Source organism: Phoca vitulina, unplaced genomic scaffold, assembly GCF_004348235.1.
Source record: "Phoca vitulina isolate PV1807 unplaced genomic scaffold, GSC_HSeal_1.0 scaffold4, whole genome shotgun sequence".
NCBI classification, from domain to species: Eukaryota; Metazoa; Chordata; class Mammalia; order Carnivora; family Phocidae; genus Phoca; species Phoca vitulina.
The window spans coordinates 12,986,685-13,011,954 of NW_022589707.1; the positions used below are offsets into that span (position 1 = coordinate 12,986,685).

Sequence of the window (25,270 nt, forward strand, 5' to 3'; positions counted from 1 at the left end):
TATGCTTTCTGTATACTTCCATTCCAGGCCAGCTGACTTAGGTGGTGCCCTTCCCATTACATTTCACTGCCTGATGATTGTTTCTTCTACTCCACTTTAAGCAACTCGATGATTATTGAATACCCTAAGTCTAGCCTAGTTCCTGGCAGAGATTTGGTGCATAATAAAATCTGTTGAAAGAGCAATTGTTTGTGATTAGCTTGAACAGGAGGGAGGGAAGGATACCATTTCCTTTGGGACTGGAGGGAAGGAAGGAGCTAAGACCTGTTGCTTGCAAAATTAATTTGTAGGATTAGGGGAGGAAAGTCGGAGTTTTCTTGGCTTACATTTTCTCATAGATTACAATTTAGCGCATTGTACAAAACGAGGAGAGGAGTTATTTATAATGAGCAGTTAGCAGTGCATTAGAAGAAATAAAGAAGTAGTGCTGTGGGGGTGCATCTTGAAATCTTAAAACTGTTCTTCCTTCTAGTTTTATAGCAACTAGGTTTCTTTAGGCCATTTATTATACATGTTGATGTAGATGACTACATTACTTGGATGCTATCGTACTATTTTCTTTCTTGTTTTTCATAATTGATTTTATTTTGATGTTGCCTTTTCAGCTTTCGGAAAATGTGATTGATCGTATGAAGGAAACCTCCCCATCTGGTTCGAAGTCTCAGCGGCATTCTGGTGTGTATGGTGCCTCAGGTTTTCAAAATTTTAATTTCAGAATTTTTAGTAGGAAAACTGTAAGTGATAAAAGTTTACTTGATAGTCAAGTTCTTTTGCACTTCTTTCTGTCTGTTGTGTTTTGGGTGTTTGGGTTTTTATGTGGAATATTAGAAATTAGTACCACAGTTTCTTTTAAGACATTTTGCACAAAAAAGAGAATGAATTGACTATCAAGCAGTCTTGGGAGAATTTTTTTTCTGATCCAGCTTCTGAACCCTCTATTAAGCTTTGGCAGGTTACTTCATATCTTTTGTGTAAAATGGACTACTTGTAGGAATATTAGAGATTAAGGAGCAAATATTTATAATAAAATATTGAACTTAGAAAATAATTGATTTACTATTTGCAAATTGTGAACATCACCAATGCTTTTATTTTCTAATAGATTTCTTCTAAGTTTATAAACAGTTTATTTCTTCTCAGTCTTAATTATTGATGAAAATAAGATGTTAAATGACATTTACAGAGAATTATTAAGCCTCATTTTATTTGTGGATCCCATGGGATAAGAGGCTATCTCTCTTTTCTTTGCTCTCTCCTACCCCATCCATTTATTCATCCAACAAATATTTATTGAGCACCTGCTATGTGTCTGGTACTGTTCTTGTTGCTGCCCAGTTTGATGGATGGACATGCTGTTTATTGGAGAAATGGTAATGAGAAGATAATCGAGATGATTTATCTTGGACTAAGTAGTTTCTGTACTTATTAGAAAGGGTATTGTGTGGTAAATCTGCCTCCAGACTGAAATACATTGAGAAAGATGGGATGCTGCCCAAATGCCATTCACTTGGGGACAGTTGTGACCTTACTAATCATTACTTGTAACCATGAATTGAGCTTCTGATATGCTTAAAGCAGAGGGTAAGAGATGAATAAGAAATAGTTGAGTAAGAAGTAATGAATAACAAGTAGTTCTTGCTCTTATGAAACTCCTTTTTCAGTGGGAGCATTAAGAGGGGTTCACCGTTCATTAACATTGACCACTCCCTCCTTGCTGGAAATCCTCTTTGACTTCTGGACCACACTCTTGGTTTTCCTCCCACCTTACTGGCATCTTCAGCCTAGTTGTCTTTGCTCAATTCCACTAAGTAATCTCATCCTGTTGTATGGCTTCTGAATGGTAATGTAGATGCCTGTGACTCCCACAGTTGTATTGCTAGCCCTGACCTCTCTCTGAAACAAAACTTAGGCAGGTGCCTACTTGAAATCTCCACTTTCAGATCTTCAACTTAACATCTCCAAAAACAAGCCTTTCTGTTCTTCCCCAGACTTGCTTTTCTCTGTCTTTCCCAGTAAATGGCACAGGTGGTCAAGCCCCAAACCTGGGCCCCATCCTTTCCTTACTCCTTACATTAGGCCATAAGCCAGTTCTGTCCTGTCTGTCTCCACAACACATCTGAGTATGACCCTTTCACATCTGTCTTTGTGGCTGCAGCCCTGATCCAGACAACCAGTGGCTCTCACCTTGCCTTCTTAGGAGCCTCGTAACTGGCTCCCTATTTCCTCTCTCATCCCCTTACACTTTGCCACACACACAGAGGCCTTAGCAATCTTGGAGAAAAAAATTAATCAGTCCATGTCACATCCCAGTGGTGGTTCTCCATGGTACATGGAATATAATTTGAACAGCTTTCCTTGGCCTCTGAGGAGGCACACCATGACTGGACCCTTTTTGTTTTTTATCTCATCATTTATCATCTCCTACGACCCTTCTTTTACTTATGCACAGTGGCTGCCATCTCCATCAGAAGATAAGCTCCAGGGACCTTGTTCCTTGTCTGTTTGTTCACAGCAGAATTCCCAGCTCCTAGGATAGTTCTTAGTGCTTAGTGTTGAGTTACTTTAGGGCAGATGCCATTTTATATATATATATATATACACACACACACACACACACACATATATATATATATATATATTTTAAAGATTTTATTTATTTTTAGGTTAGAGAGAGAGAGCATGAGCAGAGGAAGTGACAGGGAGAGGGAGAAGCAGACTCCCTGCTGAGCAGGGAGCCCGATGCGGGGCTCGATCCTAGGACCCTGGGATCATGACCTGAGCTGAAGGCAGATGCTTAACCATCTGAGCCACCCAGGCGCCCCTATATATATTTTTTTTTTAAGAGAGAGAGCACGTGTGTGTGAGAGTGGGGGAATGGAGGGGCAGGGAGAGAATCTCAAGCAGGCTCCACGTCCAGCATGGAGCCTGACATGGGGCTTGATCTCACGACCTTGAGATCATGACCTGAGCCAAAATCAAGAGTCGGACGCTTAACCAACTAAGCCACCCAGGCACCCACATTATACATTTTGAAAGTAGCTACTCATGATCATTCTGGAATATAATTCTATGAATTTAATTCAGGTGACATTTATTGAATGTCCACTATTGTGCAAATAATTAAGGTCTGTACAGAAACAGAAAAAAAAATCTTTCTTTTCAAAAAGTTTGCGGTTTTTGGGCAGAAACAACTAAGTATATAACAAGACTATAAGAAAGATAGAAGCATAAGAGAAACCTAGACGATATTAAAATTAAGTATTTCAGGTATTCTGGCTTACGAATAACTTTTGGTGTGTGGATATTTTTTAAATTGGAGTTTGATCTAAAATATGATTTGTTTTAGGTAGATTTCTTTTCTGCCTATTGTGTTGGAGAGAGGATGATAATGGTGATGATGACAAGAAATAAGGAAGGAATACTGATAAATAATACTTAATGTCATTTGTACTTAAATAATGTCATTTGTGTGTCTGGCACTCTGCTAAATCCTTTATATGTCTTAATCTCATTTGATCCTTATAACCCTGTGAGGAAGGGACTGTTATCAGCCCATTTTACACAGAAGGAAACTGAAACTTGACCTGATTAATTTTCTTGCCTAAAGTCACAAAGCTGGTAAGCAAAGGAGGCAGCAGTTGAATTCTATCCTGTTTGACTGTGAGCCAGTCTGTTTTATTATAATCTGCAGGACACCTTGCTAATTTTTGTGGAAGGAAAGTGACAGAATCTAGTTGGAGGGAAAGAGATCCCTTCTAGTGATGTGCTGCTTGAGTTTAGGAAAGAACCTTCTATCTATTAGCAATTGTTGCTTCTTCTAGCTTTTCCCCATGTTGGTTCTCATTCAGTAATGTGTTGAAGGAGAGAAGGTGTTTTCCTTCTTGGGTTGGTTTCTTGAACTGATACTTTGAGAGAGTGGGTGTGAGTGGGAAGGCTTTCTATGGATGCTCATGGTCTGGGCTGCAGTGCATGACCTGACATTGTGGTGCGCCCTGGCTGTGCTGAGGGATCCATCCCTTCCCATTTCTAGGTTTGACATGACTGATGAACACTGGTCCATGACCAGCCTGGGCGCTGAAAACTCTTGGAACGCCACCTCGTGTTTTGGTGGTCAGGTTAGAACTGAACTCTGAATGGTAGCCCCTAGTCACATGTGGCTTGAAGAGTTAAATTAAAATTAATTAAAATGAAGTAAAATTGACATTTTAGCTCCTCAGTTGCATTCGTCATATTTCAGTGCGCAGTAACCCCATGCAGCTAGTGGCTATCTTGTCGGACAGTGCAGATACAGGACACTTTCATCATTGCACAAAGTTCTGTTGCACAGTCTAGTCTAGAATATGTCAGGGTGTGGCTTTGGGAGGTCCATCAGATGATTTTAATGAGGTCATGGAGCTCGATGGTGCTGTGTGTTTGTGAATCTTGTTGCCCGCCTTTCCCACCTCCCAGCTCCTCCCCCAGGATTGTGAGTGAATGGACACTTCAGGGAATATGTCCCTGGGGTGTGCTGTCTTCACCGCAGTCTATAGAAGAGCTTCCTGACCTGTGTGTTACGGATGTATTGGAGGTATGGATTCTCTGGACTCCCAAGTAACTGGGGTACACCTGTGCCCTCATGTTCCACACAAATACTTGCTTGTTTTGTCTGTACCATGATGTGGTACATGATACGGCCCACTGAATAGAACATTTCCCTCACCTATTCCAGCCCAACTCAAGAAAAGAACCAAGATCTGACAAGCTATTTTGAAATGATCTTGCCCTTAGGTTAAGAATGCAATTAGACTATGATTGTGCAAATTAACAGAGATTTATTCTTCTTGAAATTAAAAAAAAAAGTTTATAAAAGTAGAAAGCCTCAAAGTTTATGTTCTTTTCTGCATTTGTCTCATTTGGGGGTTAGTTAATACTCAGTAATAGATTTCTTAAGATTTATAACTTAGATGTGTTATGAAATAATTTTTTAAGTCCATAAAAATATATTGATAAAATGTCACCAGCCTTTTCTACACTTTTCAGTGTCAAGTAAATTATATTAAATGTGAGTTAAATTTTTAATATTCATTAAAATGCCTTCATCCTCATAGGAATCTAATTCATACCCCCCCTAGACTCTTCATATGTGTGAATATAAGGCAGCATATTTGATGGAATGAGAGCCCTTGGATTTCGGTATACAGGAACTAAGTTGTGTTATGTATATAGTTTCGAGAATATAATTTATGCTCTAAGAAAGTAAGTTCCTCTAAAGACTTTACTGAAACTTTTTTTGCCAAACCTTGAACCAGATCAATGAATCGTTGCAATAAGTATTTGCATGTAAAGCTGTTCAGGCAAAATAATATAATATGTGACACACAGCAGATTGTAATGCCACTTTAATAAATGAATGTGCTCTAAACTTAACTGTGTCCTCAATGCCTCAAATTCTTCGCTGTGTTAATGTGTTATCCCAGCTACGTTGATTTGATTTTACACCAGGGAATTTTTTTAGGCTGTCTTAAGGGGATACTATTGCACATAGTTATACACTGACCTTTTCATTAACATCTTGCATCTTTTGATTTTAAAAACCAGTGTTGGATATTGATTTTCTTCATTTCCACCCCAAACCTTGAGTTTTTCTGGCTTATAGTGAGGTCAGACCTCTCGTGTTTGACCCTGCCTGATGTTGAAGAAACTCTGCCCCAAATCAATAGGAAAAAAACAGGCAGGAAATGATATTAGGAGGCTATTTGTCGGTTTCCTAAGCCACTAGCAACCAGATGAAAATGATGCATCTGGAAAAAAAGACAAATGAACTCACTTTTATTATTATCCTCACTGTGCAAGTTTCTCTGTACATTTCTTGTCACTGTGAAAAATAAGAAAGATTTGCCGATTTGTGTTAAGTACATCACCGAGATAACTAAGTATTTGGCAGCCTTAACAAATTGCAGGAAACCAATTTAAGCTGGAAATAGCACAGCCCAAACTAAATAGCCAATTTAGGGAAACAGATTCATCTATATATTCTATGTGTTTTTCTCCCAGAATCTGGCCCTCTTAGTTATTTTTAAACAGCTCTTTAAGGCCTATTTAGACATAACACAGTAGGGAGAGATCACAGTAAACAAGTTGTGCTTGTTCCTTTGACTTGAGTTACAAGAATGGAATATCTAGGTTTCCAACCTTTAAAATACCAAACTTTGTTGATGTCAGTTTCTCAACTCTGCACTTTTTGTGCCGTAATAGATAATTTATCTTGCCAGTTCCTAAAAGGAAGTTATGTGTACACTATTGACTTAAAGGTTTTAAATCAAATTCTCTAGTCGGTATATTCTGCTCTTAAAAATAAATCCACAGTCTACGTCTAATGGATGGTTGAACTCATATTGTTAATTCCATCCATCAACAAATACTAGCATGGCAGCGATATTTGGCTTCAAGGAATTGTTAGTTTGGTCAAAACCTATTTAACATTATAGTGTAGTAGATAAGTACTAGTTTAGTACCCTTCACCTGCTCAGTTAATATTTTTGAGTTGGTGAATATGTAAGGGAGATAGAATATGTAAGAAGTATAGAAAGTGTTTTAGGAACTCAGAGAAGAAGGTCAAGAGCTTGGGCAGACAGGTCACCAGGGGAGGTGGGGGTGTTGGTGTTGAAGGTGTTCAATAGTATCAGTACACAGACCTGAATAATGTAGATGAAGGGTACATGTAGGGGTCTCATGAGAAGGAAGGTTGGGGAAGTTAAGGAGTTTCCTTTTATCCTGTAGGGCCTAGTGGCTACTGAGCACTTCCATTTAATCTTAGGATGCAAGTATAGAAGGTTGCATTCGTTGCTACTTTTCACATATACTCAGATATTAATAAGGCTTTTATGGCTAAAAATGTAGTGATTTTCTCATTGATATTTTTATATTTAACAAATCTAAATTGTAAGAATATATGTTTTCTACTAGAGTACTAAATAAAATTTTCATTTTCATGAAAAGATAAGCAGCCCTTAAGCATTTTTATTTGCCCTTAATTGGCCCTATGGCAAAAAAAATAAAATAAAAAAAAAACAAAGTTGCCCTCAGCTGCTTGAGGCAGTGTAGGGCACAACAGACGATTTCTGAGCAGGGCAGGTGAAATAAAGCAAATGGGTTCTTGGATAAAGTACAGGATGCATTGGAAATCAGAGATAGGGACGACTGCCATGCATGGTGGGGATGGAAGAGGAAGAAGGACGTGGTTGGATCTGGTGCCTGAGGCCACGGGGCTGGTTAGTGGCAGTCCTGGACTTGAACTTCAGTCCTTGCACCCTCTGGTCTAGGGCACCTTCCTCTGTGTCCCTTGATTTGTCACTCTTGTGTTGTGTTTATTTTTGAGAAACCAGCACAAATTTAAACCCACTTTATTTTAAAATTGAGAACAATGGTTCCATCTTAAAAATGGAACAAAAAAATCATTGACAGTATAGCTTACATTCCATGGTATTTTGGGATGGTGAAAGGGGAGTCATGCAGAAAAGAAAAAGCTCCAGCAGTAGAGGAAGGGAATTAGAGAGAGATGCTTAGTAGGTTCTGAAATGTCACTGAGTCACGCCTTCCAGTAGTTTTTTGTGACTTAGGACTTCTGCCCTTTGGTTTCTGAGTTAATTAGATTGACCACTGGCTGAGCTGCTTTTTGTGAAATCTTTGGAGGCCCCTGCCCTGTGACTGGCGTAGCATATTTGCATTAGGGCTTCCAAGGGGTATGAAATCAAGTGGGCCAGAAATTCCTTACTTGTTCCTCAGTTACTAGAAAGAAGAAGCTATTTTGTTGGGTGCATTGCACACTGCAGATTAGAAATATAGTAACGCCATGGGGTCACTGTACTCAGGAGCTGGAAGGAAGGAATGTCGGTGACCACAGGGAAATAAAGAGAAAAGCTGTAAAATTTAAGAAGCGCTCCACTTTTTGCTGCCGTAGATTTTGACACTGAAGTGAATCATAGGACAGTGGATTGTGTTTTCTCATAGAACAAGTGTTGTTATTGGGCATAACAATCAAATAAATAATAGCTATCACTAACGATATATCATAAGCCACAAAGAGAAAACAACTCTAAAGTATAAATTTTATAATCATGCTTCAAGAGTTATAAAATAAAATATCAGGTATTGTTTATATAAGCAGCTCTAACGGATTATAAAGTGAAGGACATACAATACCTAAATATACTACCTTTGATTTAAATTTAATATGCCAGTTGTAAAATAAACACTTGATTAACAGTATTTTTGCCTTTCTTAGAATTTGATAGACTTCGAGGGCATCATCTGGATGGCCCAGATCTTGTAAAATAAATTGCCCAGGAGAGTTTCAGATGTACATTTTTCTACTGAAAGCTGAGGTATTCAAAATCAATCCATTGACCCTTCTAGCTGTCAACCAAATAGTAGGTTATTGTTGTTGATGATGATGTTTTCCTTTGTAAAAAACATTTTAAAAGTAAGGTGTGACCCAGCATTTCATTTCTTCCCTCTACCCTTTCCTGTCTCCCTGGTTTATTCAGAATTACATGTACAGTACTCTATATTAGGCCAAATCAGGGCTACCAGGGAACAATAAGTGCTTTTAAGTTCCCTTTTCAACCTGTTCTGCCCCCAGGCCTGCCTGACTTTGTTGACAGCTGTGACCTTGCTTGAGTGTTTCTTGAAAAGCATTGGGAACTCATGTGGGTCATTATAGCGAGGCTCTTCAGACTTCTTTCACGGGATTGCTGTGGCACGCTTAAGACAATATTCTGGTTCTGCATGCCCTGGTTCCCCTGACTGAGTGCTTAATTGGAATATGGGTTTTAATTAGCCAGCACCAGATGATTGCAGCTTGAAATTACAGGGCAGTAGAGGTAATATCTCCTTACTTAAAGGCAGAAGGTAGTCAGAACATCTTGCGGATTGTGTGATGGGGAGGTAGATGCTGCAGAAAGCCCATGTTTGGTGACTTTGTTGGCAGGATTCAGTTCCTTTGTCACATAGGCCAGTGCCGCGCTCTGCTCCTCACTTCATGCTCCCTTGCTCTTATTTATTTGGCTGGTCTCCGCCCCTTGTGGCTGTAGTCCTCCAGGGGACACCCACCAGCCTCGTTGTGTACTTGCTGAGTAGCAGCAGAGCTTTGCATTTCCCTTCTTATGGTTGCAAGTTACACAGTTTCTCCCATCCTGGTGTCACTGACCCAGTGGCTGCCAGCCTCTCTCCTGCCATGTTCTAACACTATCTTGCTTGGGGTCCTGGCTTTCAGCCTCGCGGTTCCCAGTCTCTTCTCACTGGCAAAATGTAGAACCAATCATGCCATTCTCCTGCGTACTGCTTGAGAGGTTCCACTTCCCCTAGGCTGGCCTAAATTTCTTTTACGTAGTCAGCAGGTCCTGCGCAATCTCTGTGCTGCTTTATCTCCTCCCTCATCTCCCAGACCCACCTGTCTCATGTCAAGCTCTTGTCTAGTCCTACTGAAGTTCTTGAGTGTCCTTGAACATGTCCCTTTTGGGTTTTTGACAATGTGTGAATTTCTGTGTGAGCACTGTTCCTCCAGCTGTCTTCCCCAGCCCCAGCCCCACCTCACCTACTTGTCTTCTATCTGGCCATCTCTCCTTGTTCACATGGCTGCCTGGAAATCATGTACCCCAGGAAGTATTTCTTGACTCCAGGTCTGGGTTAGGTGCCCCTCCTGCATGGCCCCACAGCACCGCGCGTGTGCTTCCCCTGTCCCAGCACTGGTCCCATAGTGCTGCACTTGCCCATTTACTCAGCCCTGTCCCTCAGATACCACAGCTTGTCTTCACTCATGGGTCCTCTCGGGACCTCGTTCTGTGGTACTTCTTTCTGTATTCCCTTGCCTTGGTGGCGACCTGTCTGCTGAGGTGAAAGCAGTTAGAGGTGTATCTTTGCTATGGGTAAGCATCGACCTGTTGAGGTGAGACGATTAGGAAAACTTGGATAAAAACAAGTCTTAGAGGGCTAAGGAGATTTCTCTTTCTTCAAGAGCCATTTTCCCATCATCTCGGGGCCGACTTCCCAAGTTGATACCTTTTTGAAGAATCTCCTGTTCTTGTATCGCTAAGTCTACAGTACTGATCCTTTTACAGTATATGCTTCATTCTATTGTAACTACTGGTTTAGTTGTCTGTCTTTTCTACTAGACTGTGAGCCTTGGAGGTCAGAGGACGTTTGTTCCTCATCTCGTGGACTCCCAACCACGGTGACTAATTATAATACATGTTTAGGGAACGTATTAGCTAAAGCCAGTCAGGTCATGAAGCCTGGTATGTACATGTGCATGTGTCAGCTAGACGCAAGGCGGAGAGGCGGTCTTTCTCTTAAGCTTGTTCGCTGGGTGTGGGTGTGAGGGTCTTCACCAGGCCCAGGGTGGTGGCCGTACAAAGCGTTGCCAGTTCTAGGTGTTAACCATAGAGAACCCAGTGGAACCAGTTGTAAGAGAGAACTTTCTTGAGCGCCATCTTGTGAGAAGCACAGTTTGTGGAGGTCGTGGCCACAGAGTAGGGCCCTGATTTGGAAACGTTGATGTGGAGTTTCATGTCCCACTCCTAGTTATTAATTTAGTTTAGAAAAGAAATAATCTGCATAGATTTTTGCCAAGTTTTGGGGCGGGCTGAAGAAGGTTTGGATTTTTCCCCTCTAAGACCCTCCACTCTTAGTTCCTGGTACCCTCCTCACTTTCCTTGTCTGTCGGGTCAAAGCTAATCTGACGTTTGTCCCTTTGCCCTGAAATTTTAGGATAAGAGTTTTAGGTTGCTTACATCAGGCCTCTGACTTTGCAGAGCAGCTACTCAGCCCTGGCAGCCTCCTCCAGGAGGCCCCTTTACTGTCTTCCTGTTGTCAAAACTCTGGGACCCTTGAAAGTAGAGCTCCACTTCACCGTCTCTTCTTTCTGGGCAGCTGTTCCCATGCTGGATTTCCATTTCTGGCTCAACTGTTACCACTCTTGTCTTCCAGAAAGGCTGGTCTCTCTGCTCTCAGCTGACTTCCTCAAGTCCCTGGGGCCAGCTCTTTGAAGCCTGGGGGTTTTGGGTCTGGAAGCTCAGGAACTTTCAGGTTTTAGGGATTGGAAGGAAGACCCACTGCTTGTGTCCTCTTAGGCCAGTGTGGAAAAGACCCTGAGACCAAGGAGCTGGCTCGCCTCTGTTCATACACACACAAATAGCTAAGCATTAACTAACAATGATAAAAGAAAAACTTCTAAGAATTTGGCTGAGCTCATATGGGTGTCTACCCAAGGTATCCTATTTTCACCTTATTGCCATGCACTATGGTAATGATAATGCATATAATTATATCAGATTGGCTTTGCCCTACATTTTATTTGGTAGTTATGCTAAATTCTTCTGATGCAATTAGTCTTTGTTATTGACGTAACGGTCATCTCATTACTTTGAAAAATAAGATAAATATTGATTGTGTGTGTCATTTTTGAGGATGGACCTGAGGAATTATAACAAAATCAATTACCATAATCAGGATAGATTTGATTTAAATAAAAAAAATATAAAGCAGTGTTTAAGATTGACAACTCCCCCAAAACATTTTTGTTTTATTAATGCAGCCAGCAAAGTTGTGGATTCTGAATGTTGTCTTTATAATTATTTAAACAAATTATTTTAGCAAAAACACTTCCAAAGTGCTCAATTCATTTCCCTTCTTAAAACTTGTGCTTTTAACAAGAAGAGATGGCTTTAACTCACTGTGTGCATGCACACTTGCGGACATCATAGCGCTGATCAACTCTGTCTTCCTTTTCTCAGTTAAGAAGAATGTTACCCGAGCAGCTTTAGTTTAATTTTGTGGGACAACCAGGACACCCATTGGGCACAGGGTGTTTCTTTAATTTTTTAAAGTAACATGGTGACTTCTCTGGGAATCTCATGAGATTGAGCCCATAAACTGCCTTCGTGACATCTTTATAAAATTTTTCTGAAAAGGTTGCTTTAATATTCTTTCTTAGAAACTTTTTAGAGTGATTATTGTAAGATTATGGGAAGTTATAATCCTCTTTTCATGATTATTCTTTGACCTTTGATATATTTTATTAGTTTTTTAATAAAAAAATCTTTGAGAAAACATAGACTGTATAATTAAAAAACAATTTTTTGTCAAGCCTGATAAACACGCAGATGATAAATTGGTCCCTCTAATTTTTTTCTGTCTTATTAAACATTATATGTCTATTGAAATAGACATTGTTTCATGGTTCATGTTCATCTTTTTGCAAAATGTTTGCAAAAATGACAGAGTAAATTTTAAAAAAGAGCGATTTTTAAAAAATTGGTCATTTTTACTGCTCATGATTGCTTATAGGACTTTGAACTGAAACTTTTTAAGGCTATGTTATCTTTTGATTGAGAACTACCCTCTTCTCCATCCAAGTGAAATTCTTTCAGTTGAGCTGTCACAGAGGCCTCTGTGTGCTCAGGTCTGCAGCATTATTTCCGCTGTGCTGCAAGGAGGTGCGGTCTGTCCCAGGCGAACCAGAGGCTGCAGAGGCTGACTGAGATCACCACCTGTTGCCCTGCAGTGATGCCGTGCGATGGCGATTCCAGAGGAAATGAAGCCGTTTCTTCAAACAGGAAATGGAAAGGTTGTAGCTGAACTACCTCTGAATAGAAGTGCCTGTGTGTGCGCCCGCGCGCACATGCACACTGTATGTTTAGTGTTCAAAGAGCTTTTGCCACTTAATAGTTGTGTGATCTTGTCTTATCTCCGTGTCCTCCAGGATAAAATGGAGAGACTAATTTCACATGGTTGCCATGGAGACCAAATGAGATAATGTGCAGGTGCTGAAATACAGCAGGTGATCAATAAATGTCCCTCTGTTAACGTAGCATTTAGGGCTCTGACTTCACTGCCACCTTTCACACACTCCAGGGTGACTCTGCCGGTCTGTCTCCTCTTTGCCTTTCACTGGTGTTGTGTTCCTTGTCCCAACAGTCATTTACTGAGTCCTGGCTGTGTGCCAGACACTGCACTGAGTGCTGGGCTTTCATAGATGAATCAAGCAGAACAACAGTATGAGCTGTAATGGAGGTACACATGGAGCATAAAGAATTAAGGACTAACTGCCTGGGGAGGTCAGGATAGACATCATGAAGGAGGTGATATTTGAGCTGAATATTGAAGGATGAATAGGAGTTTACTACCTAACAGACATAATGGAATTGATGTTGGGGGCCGATGGGAAGGAGGAGGGGCACAGTTCTCTCTTCTTGAGAGAAGAAATGGTGGTTGCAGCAGTTAGAATCAAAGGGCTTTGTGATTTCTGGGTAGTATAATTAGTTATATTTATTTGGAATGTAGGCACCGAGTGGGGAGATTAGAGTACAAGGAGAAATATGGATGGAATAATAAAGCTAAGGAGTGTGGATTTACTTCTGTAGGAAACGACTCCATTCCTATGTTTCTAAACTTGATTTTAACTGTTCGTGTGTGTACGTATGATCAACTCTTATTTAAAGGTCACCTTATCAGAACTTCTCTTGATCCTATTTACCTTGCCTTTCTCTGAACACACATAATAACTTTGTATTTTTCCCTTGGCAGTCACTATTTCTACAAAAAAAGTAAGTTACTTATCAATAGCTGTGTTAGCATCTTTACTCTTCGGTAAGCTCCTTGAAGGCAGAATTCATACCTGAAAGCCCCTCGGGTCCCACTGTGACCCATCTGGCATCTGCCTTACCTGTAGAGAGGCTGCTTAAGAATGGAAGGGCCCATGAGCCAGTTTCTTCAAAATACTTGTTACCTCAGAGACATTCTGTTCAATGAGAGAAGCCAGTCGCAAAAATCCACATATTATATGATTCCGTTTTTATGAAAAATGTCCAGTGTAAGCACATCTCCAGAGAAAGAAAGTGAATTAGTGGTTGCCTAGGGCCGGGGTGGTGGGAGGATAGAGATGCCTGCTGATGGTTGGAGAACTTTGTAAGTCTACTAAAAACCTCTGACCCTGTATACTTTAGATGGGTGAATTTTATGGTATAGAAATTTTATCTTTGCTTTTGAATCTTACCATATTTTTAAAAAGTATCTTCAATGCATATTTTTTCCTATTCCCTTGTTTACAATATACACTTAGGGACTTGCATTATAATATTTATTATTCTGTTTTAAAATTTTGACTTGGAACTTAGTAGAAAGTAGGTGAAGTAGAGCTTTGGGAATTTAGTACCCCGTCAGAGATGCAAGGGAGTGTGAGAGGAACTCTGATGAGCCTATGCAGTGACCTCATTCTCTTGTGAGTTATTTTAGTATCAGTGAAGTGACATTGTTGGATATATTTGAACAGTATATTTTTATTTTTCAAGTTTTTGAAGAAGTTTGTCTTAGAGAGTAATGCATTGCTTTGTCCTTTTTTTTTTTTTTTTTTAAAGATTTCATTTATTTATTTGACAGAGAGAGATAGTGAAAGCAGGAACACAAGCCGGGGGGGGGGGGGTGGGGGGGGGAGAGGGAGAAGCAGGCCTCCCGTGGAGCAGGGAGCCCGATGCGGGGCTCGATCCCAGGACCCTGGGATCATGACCTGAGCCGAAGGCAGACACTTAATGACTGAGCCACCCAGGCGCCCCTATTGCTTTGTCTTAATAAAAAGAAATACAGCATTTGCAGAGGTAGTAGAAGGAATGGTGTTATTTTTCTGTCACCTTCAGAATAAGAGAGGTAGATATAGTTTGTTTCTTAGCCTGTCAGTCTTGTATTTCTCATTAATAGGTACTTTATTTTTACAGTCTGTTTTATACTAAAGCATTTATGAAGCCACACATATTAATAAAACATGTGCCCTTAGATAAGTTGTTTAAAGTGGTTTTCTTTTTCCTCCCTCATTGTAGGAACCAGTAGTTTCTGTGTTGATGAAACAGCAGGGAGCACCTATTCTGGTGTGTGCATTCATGCAAAATCTAGCCCTCTTGGAAAATGAACAAGATCATTGCCAAAGGGTATTCATCATGCAATCTACCCACAAGAAATTTTGAATGGAATCATTATCAAATAACTTAAATAAAATAGTTATTTCCTGATGCTATATCACCAAATGTAATCATTTAGGACATTTACCATTATGATGTGTGCAGTTTTCTTTTTCATATGATTGCCAACTATCTGAAAAAATGGGATGTTTCAGATTAATGTTTTGGGGAAGGCTGATATGATCTACTTGACCCTGATTTAACATGAATAGTGGCAGTAGGTGGTTCTTCACCACGGATCTGATTGTTATTAGGGTTTCTTCAGAGACTCTGGAATAGCAAAAGCATTGCATTTGATTTCTCCTCACTTATCCTACAACTAGCTGAGTGCTACCCTGTGTTTCAGTCCAGAGCTGGATCAGTAGGTCTTTCCAAGTATGAGTGGGAGGACTTACTAGGCCAGAGAAAGCCAGAGTCCTCAGGATTTGGTAGGAGATTTTTCCCACTAGTTCCAAATAGGCCCCCCAGCCTTCCTGTGCATGACCCAAGAGGTTGCTCAGAAACCTGTTAAATAAATGAATGCCCAGCCCCTGTGGTTTGGTGGAAGGAACATGGATATTGATAGATGTTGAAGTCCTGACGTGACTGAAGCCTGGACTTCAGCTCTGCCCCTTATTGTGTGTCTGACCTGGGGGCAGTGTGTTCAGCCTCTCCGAACCTCAGCTTTCTCTAATTTGTGAGGCCCGAGAGTGGCAGGAGAGGCATGCTAGTCACTGTTTGTTGGGCAATCCCCCATTATTGGGCAAAGGCACTCAGAATGCGTTTTCCTAAAGAAATAATGGATGCAGCTGAAAATAGTGTTCTTAGAGTAATTCGTCAGGCTTATAATGGAGTTTTGGGTTAACCCAGAAGCCCAGATGCCATTTCACTTTTTTATGATGAATTTACATTAAGCTTTGGTACCACTAAGGTGTTGGCACCTTCCCGTAGCTCGCAGTCAAGATCGGCTCCTTTGTACAAGGTTTCTTTCTGGCTTGTGAGAGGGCTTACAATGCTTCACTTTGGATTCCACCATTTGGGGTCAGGTCTTGTCTCTATGTAGGTCTGGTTCAAATAAACAAATGAGTGTGTATGTGTGTGTGTGTATGCGTATACAAACGTGTGTGTGTATTCATCACCTGTGAAAATAACATGTCAACCACAGATACATTTGCATGGACATTTATACATTTTATTTTTCTTATGTATGTATGTATGTAGGCTCCATGCCCAGGGTGGAGCCCAGTATGGGGCTTGAGCTCATGACCCTGAGATCAAGGCCTGAGCTGAGGATGCTTAACTGAGTGAGCCACCCAGGCACCCCTAAAAACATTTTTTTTTTTTAAAGATTTTATTTATTTGACAGAAACACAGCGAGAGAGGGAACACAAGCAGGGGGAGTGGGAGAGGGAGAAGCAGGCTTCTCGCTGAGCAGGGAACCTGATGCGGGACTCGATCCCAGGACCCTGAGATCATGACCTGAGCCAAAGGCAGACGCTTAACGACTGAGCCACCCAGGTGCCCCTCCTAAAACATTTTAATTTGTAGTTACTGAAGCCTCCTTGCAGAATAAGCTCTTGTCAGAGGCGAATGTTTTTTGTGCCATTTGCTCTTGTTCCCAGGGCTGGTGTGCCTATACAGTGAAGTGAGGGGATTTACTTTTATAATAGTTTTACTATATATTTATTTTTATAAGTGCATTTACTTTTATAATATTTTAAATAATTTTGGTTGGCTTCTGTTTATTCACTTTTCCAAGTGTGATAGTGGTGGCCTTTTGTTTTTGTTTTCCTCTATTTCAGGAGTATTAACTATGGCATTTCTCCCCATTCCACTAGGAGGGAGGATTTAGCACATGTACGTGGAACTAATTTCATGCCATGTCAGGCCATTTCTCAGGGACGGTCAGAGCCCATCAAGGCTGTGTTGCAACATTACTCGGGCTTTGGGATCAGTCAGTCCTGAATCTCCATGGGCAAGTCATAGCAGTCTCCTCACCTATAAAATTGGGTACTGGGATGCCTGGGTGGCTCAGTCGGTTAAGCGTCTGCCTTTGGCTCAGGTCATGATCTCGGGGTCCTGGGATTGAGCCCCGCATCGGGCTCCCTGCTCAGCGGGGAGTCCGCTTCACCCTCTCCCTCTGCCGCTCCCCCTGCTGGTGCGTTCTCTTTCTGACAAATAAATAAATAAAATCTTAAAAAAAAAATTGGGTACTAATTACCTCAGGAGAACCTAATGCCCCGAATATTATCTAATAAATAGAGACTATTTAAATTATTGGCTTGCTGATTGAAAATGAGAAGAGCTGACTTTTATCTCAACTTTATTACCAGCTAGCCTTTTTTTACATTGGATAAGTTTCTTTATTTCTCTGGGCTCTAGTGTTCTTACCTGTCAAATGGTGGAATGGACTCTTATCTTTGAGATTCCTTGGATAGATAAGAACCATTTTCATTTGTGTTTGTGTGTTGGCACTGTTACCTGGGGGAAACATTTTTTGAACAAATGATTGAGTTTGCAGCTGTGTATATCTCCACTGGAGTCATAGTTACATAATTGGATATAGTTACATTGTAATTATGAGCTTATATGTATATGTCTGTGAACATTTATAAATGAAAATTGTCTTTTTTTGAAGTTTCTTCCCAAGCAGTCTGAAATATGTCTAAAAATTCATATTAACGAAAGCACTTGTGATGAGCACTGGGTGTTATATGTAAGTGATGAATCACTAAATTCTACCCCTGAAACTAATATTACACTATATGTTAACTCATTGGAATTTAAGTAAAAACTTGGAACAGACGAACAAAAAAACCCTAAAAACAAAAAAGAAAATTCATTCATACATATACGTGTGTGTATGCCTAGATCTGATATATAAAATTTAAAAGTTAGATAAAAATACATAATAATGATCAAGGTACAAGAATATGTATTTTTTTTTTTTTTTAAGATTTTATTTATTTATTTGACAGAGAGAAAAGAGCAGGGGGAGAGCGAGAAACGGGCTCTCCGCAGAGAGCGGAGAGCCCGATGCGGGACTCGATCCCAGGACCCTGGGATCATGACCTGCCGAAGGCAGACACTTAACCAACTGAGCCACCCAGGCACCCCAAGAATATGTATTTTAAAAGATCTCCTACTTTAAAAATTATTTATATTTCATTATTTGGTTGTGATGCTCAGAGTAACTTGGCCAACAATGACAAAAATGCTATTGGCATCTTCTAGGTTTAAAAAAGTCACTCTAGAGAATTAGGGAGAAATAGTAATTAGAAGGGTACTGTCAAGGTTGGTGGATCTTAATTTAACATAGCAGCTGTGTTTTGGTTTGTCGGGGGGTATGTGTGTCATATGTCCCCCCGCCCTGGGGTTTGCCGGCCTTGTTGTGAGCTGGGAGCATGTTATAATGGAGATAGATATTACTGCCTTCTGAAATGCAGCCTCAAGAAGTGGCCGCTTGAATGTTGCAGTGGCCTCCTGGCCTGCAAGAACCTCGTTAGTTCCTGGAGAAGTGAAAGCTGGTGGGTGTACTGTCCTTTGGGTTTCCAGCTTGGCCGTGGTCTGTTTCTGAAGGAGATCTTCAAGAATATAGCCCAGCCTTCTCCTCTGTGCTTGAAGTACTGTGATTCCTTGAATTGAAGGATACCATGAATTGTACGATACACCATTATATCATGTTCCACCAAGAAATAACCCTGATAATTAAGCTAATACAATGCTTTCTTCTCCATTAGCATGTTCGGTTTATGTTTATTGCAAGAACATAGATTAAAAAGGAAAACTGAAGTGAAATGAATTGGTCGTGATATTTTTGAAATGTATTCAGAGCCCAGGTGTGACTCACTTTCTGACTCTGAATTGTCCCTGTCAGTGTATTTCCACACGCTCTCACCCTCGGTGCCATTAAGATGTTGCATTTCTTACGAGAGTGCTTTTCTTTAGACTCTGTAGTTTCTCCTGAGCTGCCGACACTTGTTCTGCGTGTTTCGATGCTATTGCTTTCTCCATCTTACATAGACAGTGTCATGAACTCTGTTGTGACTGCCACCCGGCTCACAGCAAGAGTCAGAAGCTGTTGCTAATATCAGAGTGGCTGAAACGTGAACGGTGAGTATGTGTCTCAGAATCAATGGAATACGGCAGCAGTGTACGAGCTTGTGAAAGGGACTTGGACCAAGAACTCACAGTCCAGAGGTTAATAGCGGAGGTGTGAAGTGTGGGATTATTTTTCTTTGTCCTAAATAGTTAACACTGCGGTTAAGGATATTGTTTCACGTTCAGGCACTGTCATTCTCTAATCATTTTAATGTGCAGTGTGCTTTTCTTTCATGGGGAATCTTAATGGAGAGTTTAACCTGAAAAGATAGCCCTGTTCTCTCTGTCCTGTCCTGTTGAAACGCCTTCCAGACATCAGAGTTTTGTATACATTACGGGGAATACAAAGGTGAGTGAGGCTTTTGCTCTCAAGGTGCTGATGGTTAAATGAGAAATGGGAATAAACACAGCCAACAGGAGTACAGCTTAGTCTTGTGAGCCTCATTATTGGTGAGAAAGCATTTACTATGCTTCATATGCTGAAATAGTATAAGTAAGCCTCTGTCTTTTTTTTTTTTTTAACATGTAAGACCACCATAATAGTGCATGTAAATAAACTGAAAAATTTTGTAGGATAAAATTACTGGGCACTATTCCCTCTGGATTTATTAAGTTTAAATTAGTCTTTAAAAAGTTAACAAAATCATGTTGTGTAGCTAAGTGTATGATCCAGGATTGGATCTGAATCAGAGTTTTTTTGGACATGTGTGGACAACTGGCAAATAAGATTGTAGTATTGTATGACTGCTGATTTCTTAATTTTGATCATTGAATTATAGTTATGAAACAGATTGTCCTTGTGTTTCAAAAATCACTGGAATATTTAGGGGTGAAGGGCATCATGTTTGCAATTTACCGTCACGTGTTTCAAAAGAATGTGTGTGTGTGTGTATGTGTGTGTATGTGTGTGTAGAGAGAGAGAGAGTAAATGTTAATTGGGGAATCTGGGTGAACGGTACATGTAGATTTTTTGTAGTCTTGAAATTTTTCTGCAAGTTTGAAACGATATCAAAATAAAAAGTTACAAAATTAAAAAATTTTGTTAAAATACCAGGTGTCCAGTACTTTAACATTGTATGAGGCCCTAGAGCAGATACATAACATATTTCAAAAAAAATTCCACTCCCTTGGCAGAAACTACAAAATGTCCGTACCTTGCCTTAAGAAATCTGAAACCCCCTCTTGCTTTGTGAATTTATGTATATTTTGAGGCTTGCTTGGGGAGTATTTGCACATATGTTTTTATATTGTGCTGTTCTCTGCGTACTCCATCATTATCATGTCTGAGAGGTTTTAAATTATTTTTAGGGGGACAATTTTTACACTTACCCTTTGGTAGTGAATTCCCAATGATTTATGAGTAGGTATTTTGTTGATTTAATTCAGAAAGGAGGTCTCCTCTTGTTACTTTCTCTTTTTTTAAAGATTTATTTATTTGAGAGAGAAAGAGTGGTGGGCGCACGCACATTAGCAGGGGGAAGGGCAGAGGGAGAAGGAGGGAGAGAACCTCAAGCCGACTCCCCGCTGAGCACAGAGCCTGTTTTGAGGCTCAATCTCAGGACCCTGAGATCATGACCCGAGCTGAAACCGAGAGTTGGATGCTCAACCCACTGAGACACCCAGGCGCCCCACTCTTGTTACTTTCTGAACTGGCCCTTATGATCCCTGTTCCCCTCCTGCCCCTTTACCCTTTACCTTCCTTGTCATCCTCTCCTCATTAGGCCATACTCATCTTTAAAATCAATAAAATACTGCCTCTTCCAAGAATCCTTCCCTGATCATCCCTGTGGAACTCTGATCACTTCTTAACTCTTACCACACTCAGTTTCGCATAGTTATCTTACTGTTTTATGTTGTTCTCAGTGATGGATTAAAAATATTGTTGCTTTCTGGTCATTTAAAGGTATGTGTATTTAGCCTATTGTTAGAATACTGGCAGGTACAAATTGCATTCTTTTTTTTCCTCCTGAATTTATACCCACAGCTCATGGCTGCTGTCTATGTAAGGTAGTTGTTCACTAATTGATTCTGAGTGTGTAACTCTTACTGGATCCAAAACTAAAGCAACTGTGTTTGAGTTTTTGGATTATCTACATCTCTTCTTTTCCTTTTAACTTCCAACCTCTAAAGATTAAAGATTTCTTTTTTGGGCTTCCATTAGTTGAGATGATATTTTCATAATTTAGCCAATTCGCTTGCTGTCTTATATTCAGATGTCATAGGTGGTTTTTTTCTACCTGTCATTAGATCTATGATTGTTAAAATGTGCGAATCATATTTGAACAAAAAAGTATTCCAACACAATTTATAAATGTGTTGTACTCTGTGGTAAGGATAAAATGATGAGACTGATTTTTGCTTGAGGATAAGCCACATTTGCATCTTGAATATAACAATATTTTTCTTGTTGATTCAACTCAGGTAAGGTATCTTTTCTTGAGTGCCAAAAATTTAGATGATTATATAAAATAATGAGCTGTAGCTTTAAGTTTGGTTCATATCTTGTCATTTGGATTTTCCTGGACTATCTTTTCAAAAGAACCTGAGGACAAGATATTTTATAGGGTTAGGATTATAAAACTGTAAAATGTTCTCTTTTACCTTTGTCTTTACTTTGATATATGCTATTAACTTTGGTATCTTTACCATAATTTGGCATCATCTAAATTTGATTCGTGGTCTTTCTTTTTTTTTTTAAAGATTTTATTTATTTATTTGAGAGAGAGAGAATGAGAGACAGAGAGCAGGAGAGGGAGGAGGGTCAGAGGGAGAAGCAGACTCCCCGCTGAGCAGGGAGCCCGACGCGGGACTCGATCCCGGGACTCCAGGATCATGACCTGAGCCGAAGGCAGTCGCTTAACCAACTGAGCCACCCAGGCGCCCTGATTCGTGGTCTTTCATACATTATCACAGTCCAACAACTCTGAGCAATATTTGCAAAAGAGGGAACTGAGGCCCTGAGAGGTTAGATGACTTGCTTAGGCCACAGGCAACAACACCTGGATTTAAGCTTGGGTCTTGACTGCAAACTTTGTGCATTCTCCTGCCTGACAAGGTCTTCACCGTTCTGTGCTGTGGTCTCCTTTGGGATTCTGGTGAAGTGTATGGAGCCATTCTCAGAATAATGTTTTTATAAATACATAGAATATATAGCATTACAAAGGAAACCAGTTATAACAACATTTTCAAGGTACTAAAGGACCCAAATTTGTAATATAGAAATATGGTTACTGATTATAAGCACACTAAATAAAAGGGTCTGGTGTTCTACTGTTACTTCACAGTAGTGATGAGCATGACTGATAGTTTGAGATGTCTGAAACTATTACAACAGGTTATGAAAATACGGTTTCTTCTGGTGACTAAATCACAGGTACTGGTTCTAATACTAATTGATTTTAGGCTATCGTTCATAATCAAAGGAAATGCTCACGTTGATTTAGAGGTTCGTGAAAGTGAAGGTGCATTTTTTTCTATCCAAATTTATGAAAACCTCAGAATCCCCAGGATAAGAACTGTATTAGACCATACTGTCCTTCATGCCAGTATACATTATGTTACCTGCTGGTCTTGGCACGGATGGTTGAATAAACAAATTGCAAGACCAAAAATATATGCTAACGATATAAGGCCTCATAAAAAAAGGAAGAATAATTAAGGCATCCATGTGTTGTGAAATTCTTGAGGGTAAACATTGAAGTTCACTTTAATTTAAAAGGTTAGAACCTATACTTGTAAATTATTTGTTTCTTTGGATTCTAGTCCATTCTCTACCTCCTGTCCCCTAAAGGTACAACGATTATATTGGGGTTTGGTATTTTCTTCATTAAAAAGCATTAGTCTCCTGTGTTTCAGCTCCTTTTGGGCAATTTGTTTTAATGAGGGTGACTGACTGTCAGAGAGCATTTCAGGGTTCCATCAGTAATGACTGGCACGTGGGGCACAGACAGGAAGGACCTGAAGTGGAAAGGTAAAGAGCATTGAAATGGCATTGCTCTGCTGTGCATTAGGAAAGCCTGAAAAGGCTTGTTTTATCGCTTGCCACCTGGAAAATCTGAACCTCTTGATCAGTTGTCAGACCCGACAGCTTGAGTGTATTGTAGTTGCTCCTGTACTTACCTAAAGTCTAATTCTCCCGGTTCTTTTGTTAGTTAAATAGGACATAACCACACAAAACATTTTATTTCTTCCCTTAGGCGGGGAATAAGTAGGCTGTTTCTTCTTAAAGGTTAAGGCGCCTCCGACTCAGTTGTAGCTTCAGAGATACAAAGTAACTTGGATGCTGTGCCAGGAAGACCTGTAGGTAGAGGGGAAAAGCCCCCTTAGCACATTTACCACTCACCAGGATTGCAGCCCTCCAAGACTCAAGAAGTTTGCGGCTCTGCTTGACCCAGGCCAGCTTCATGGGTCCCAGCTATGGAACGTGTGGGGCTCGCGGACAGAGCCCTCCTTGTCAGCCTCCTCTCCCTCCCATGGAGGGGGCTTGCACACCTGCCCGTGCTTCCTTCCCCATCTGCGACTTCTCTTCTGCCACACACATTCTCTCCCTGTACTCTTACCAACTTTAATTTGTTATTTGTCTATAGCAGTTTGCAACAGTTTTTGGCCTGAGGTTTTATAACGAACTTTTGATTACAATAGGGCTGGAGAATGCCATTAACTCCTGATTATCTAAGGACAAATCTTTAAATTTGGCATATATACATTTTTTCTTTTAGTTTTTATAATGACTTTTTTTGTCTAACTGCCCCGTGCCCCCATTAATTTTTATTTAGCTATTTGTTTCCCATTAGGAAATTTCTAGAGCCCTAAAACATAAGCATTTATCCAATTATAGGGAAAGTTTGAAGGAATCCATGTCTGCTTAGGTTGGTATTTTGTACCATTCTAAAACACTGTTTCCCAGGGGCGCCTGGGTGGCTCAGTCGTTAAGTGTCTGCCTTCAGCTTGGGTCATGATCCCAGGGTCCTGGGATCGAGCCCCGCATCGGGCTCCCTGCTCCGCGGGAGGCCTGCTTCTCCCTCTCCCACTCCCCCTGCTTGTGTTCCCTCTCTCGCTGTGTCTCTCTCTGTCAAATAAATAAATAAAATCTTTAAAAAAAAAAAAAAAATAAATAAAACACTGTTTCCCAACTGGGGACTTGAATGACTGTTCTGGAGAACACATTGCTATTAAAAGCTCTAATGGAGGATATTTTAATTTCTGTGAACAAATCAACCAGTAAAACAGTTATTTAAATATTTTCTTTGCCTGTCTAATGAGTTTTGTGATTGTTAGTGGAGATCAGGCAAATAGGCTTCAGTTCCTTGTTTGCTTTATCACACAGTTGGTTTATTACACGTACTCCCACCTGCCTTGGTGAGTAGACATTTAAGTAGTTTAAAATTTTTATTCATGGCCATGTAGTATTTGATTTATGCCCATAATGGATTATTGGTTAAAGTCTGGAAACATATGGGACACTGAAGATGAAAAGCAGGTTAATGAACATCATAAAAATGGTGATAGTTTTGCAAATTAGCTTCAGGATGCTTTTTGCTAGATTCATAAGCTGTATTCATTTGATAAAAATTCTCATATAGCCCATTGAGGTGTGTCTAATATTTTAATACTAAATGTAAGAAGGGAAAAATATGGTGATTATTATATTCAGTTTTGCTTTTAATTTATTTGGAATAAAAGCTATCCTCAAATTTATTACCATTTACAAATACCACCCTGAAATCTCTCTTGTCATTTAGAAATAAAACACAAAAGGTCTAAAATTAAACAATTTAATTTACTTTAACCACTTTAAACAATGTAAATGCAAATGTAAGAATTTTGATCATTATGTCATAGAAGCATTTTTTTATCTGTTTTTGATACCATATTTAAAAATACTGTTGGTCCCCAGGGGTGCCTGGGTGGCTCAGTCGTTAAGTGTCTCCCTTCGGCTCAGGTCATGATCCTGGGGTCCTGGGATCGAGCCCCGCATCGGGCTCCCTACTCGGCGGGAAGCCTGCTTCTTCCTCTCCCACTTCCCCTGCTTGTGTTCCCTCTCTCACTGTCTCTCTCTGTCAAATACATAAAAATAAAATCTTTAAAAAAATTAAATGAAAGTACTGTTGGTCCCCAAATATACGGTTTTACTTCTGAATTTTTTATTTCTTTTCATAAAGACTGGAACAAGTTGAATTCTATGATATACCGTAAACACTATA

At 40.1% G+C, this 25,270-nt stretch overlaps 1 protein-coding gene across 4 annotated transcripts in view; it reads left to right on the forward strand.

The window, feature by feature from the left end:
* The window catches only part of CHCHD3 (coiled-coil-helix-coiled-coil-helix domain containing 3), a 270,756-nt gene that overhangs the window by 11,274 nt on the left and 234,212 nt on the right, over positions 1-25,270 (forward strand). For all 4 annotated transcript variants that reach the window (XM_032401548.1, XM_032401547.1, XM_032401550.1 and 1 more), the window contains exon 2: positions 606-675. In XM_032401548.1, coding sequence (XP_032257439.1) covers positions 606-675 — 70 coding nt within the window. The remainder of the gene's footprint in view (positions 1-605; positions 676-25,270) is intronic.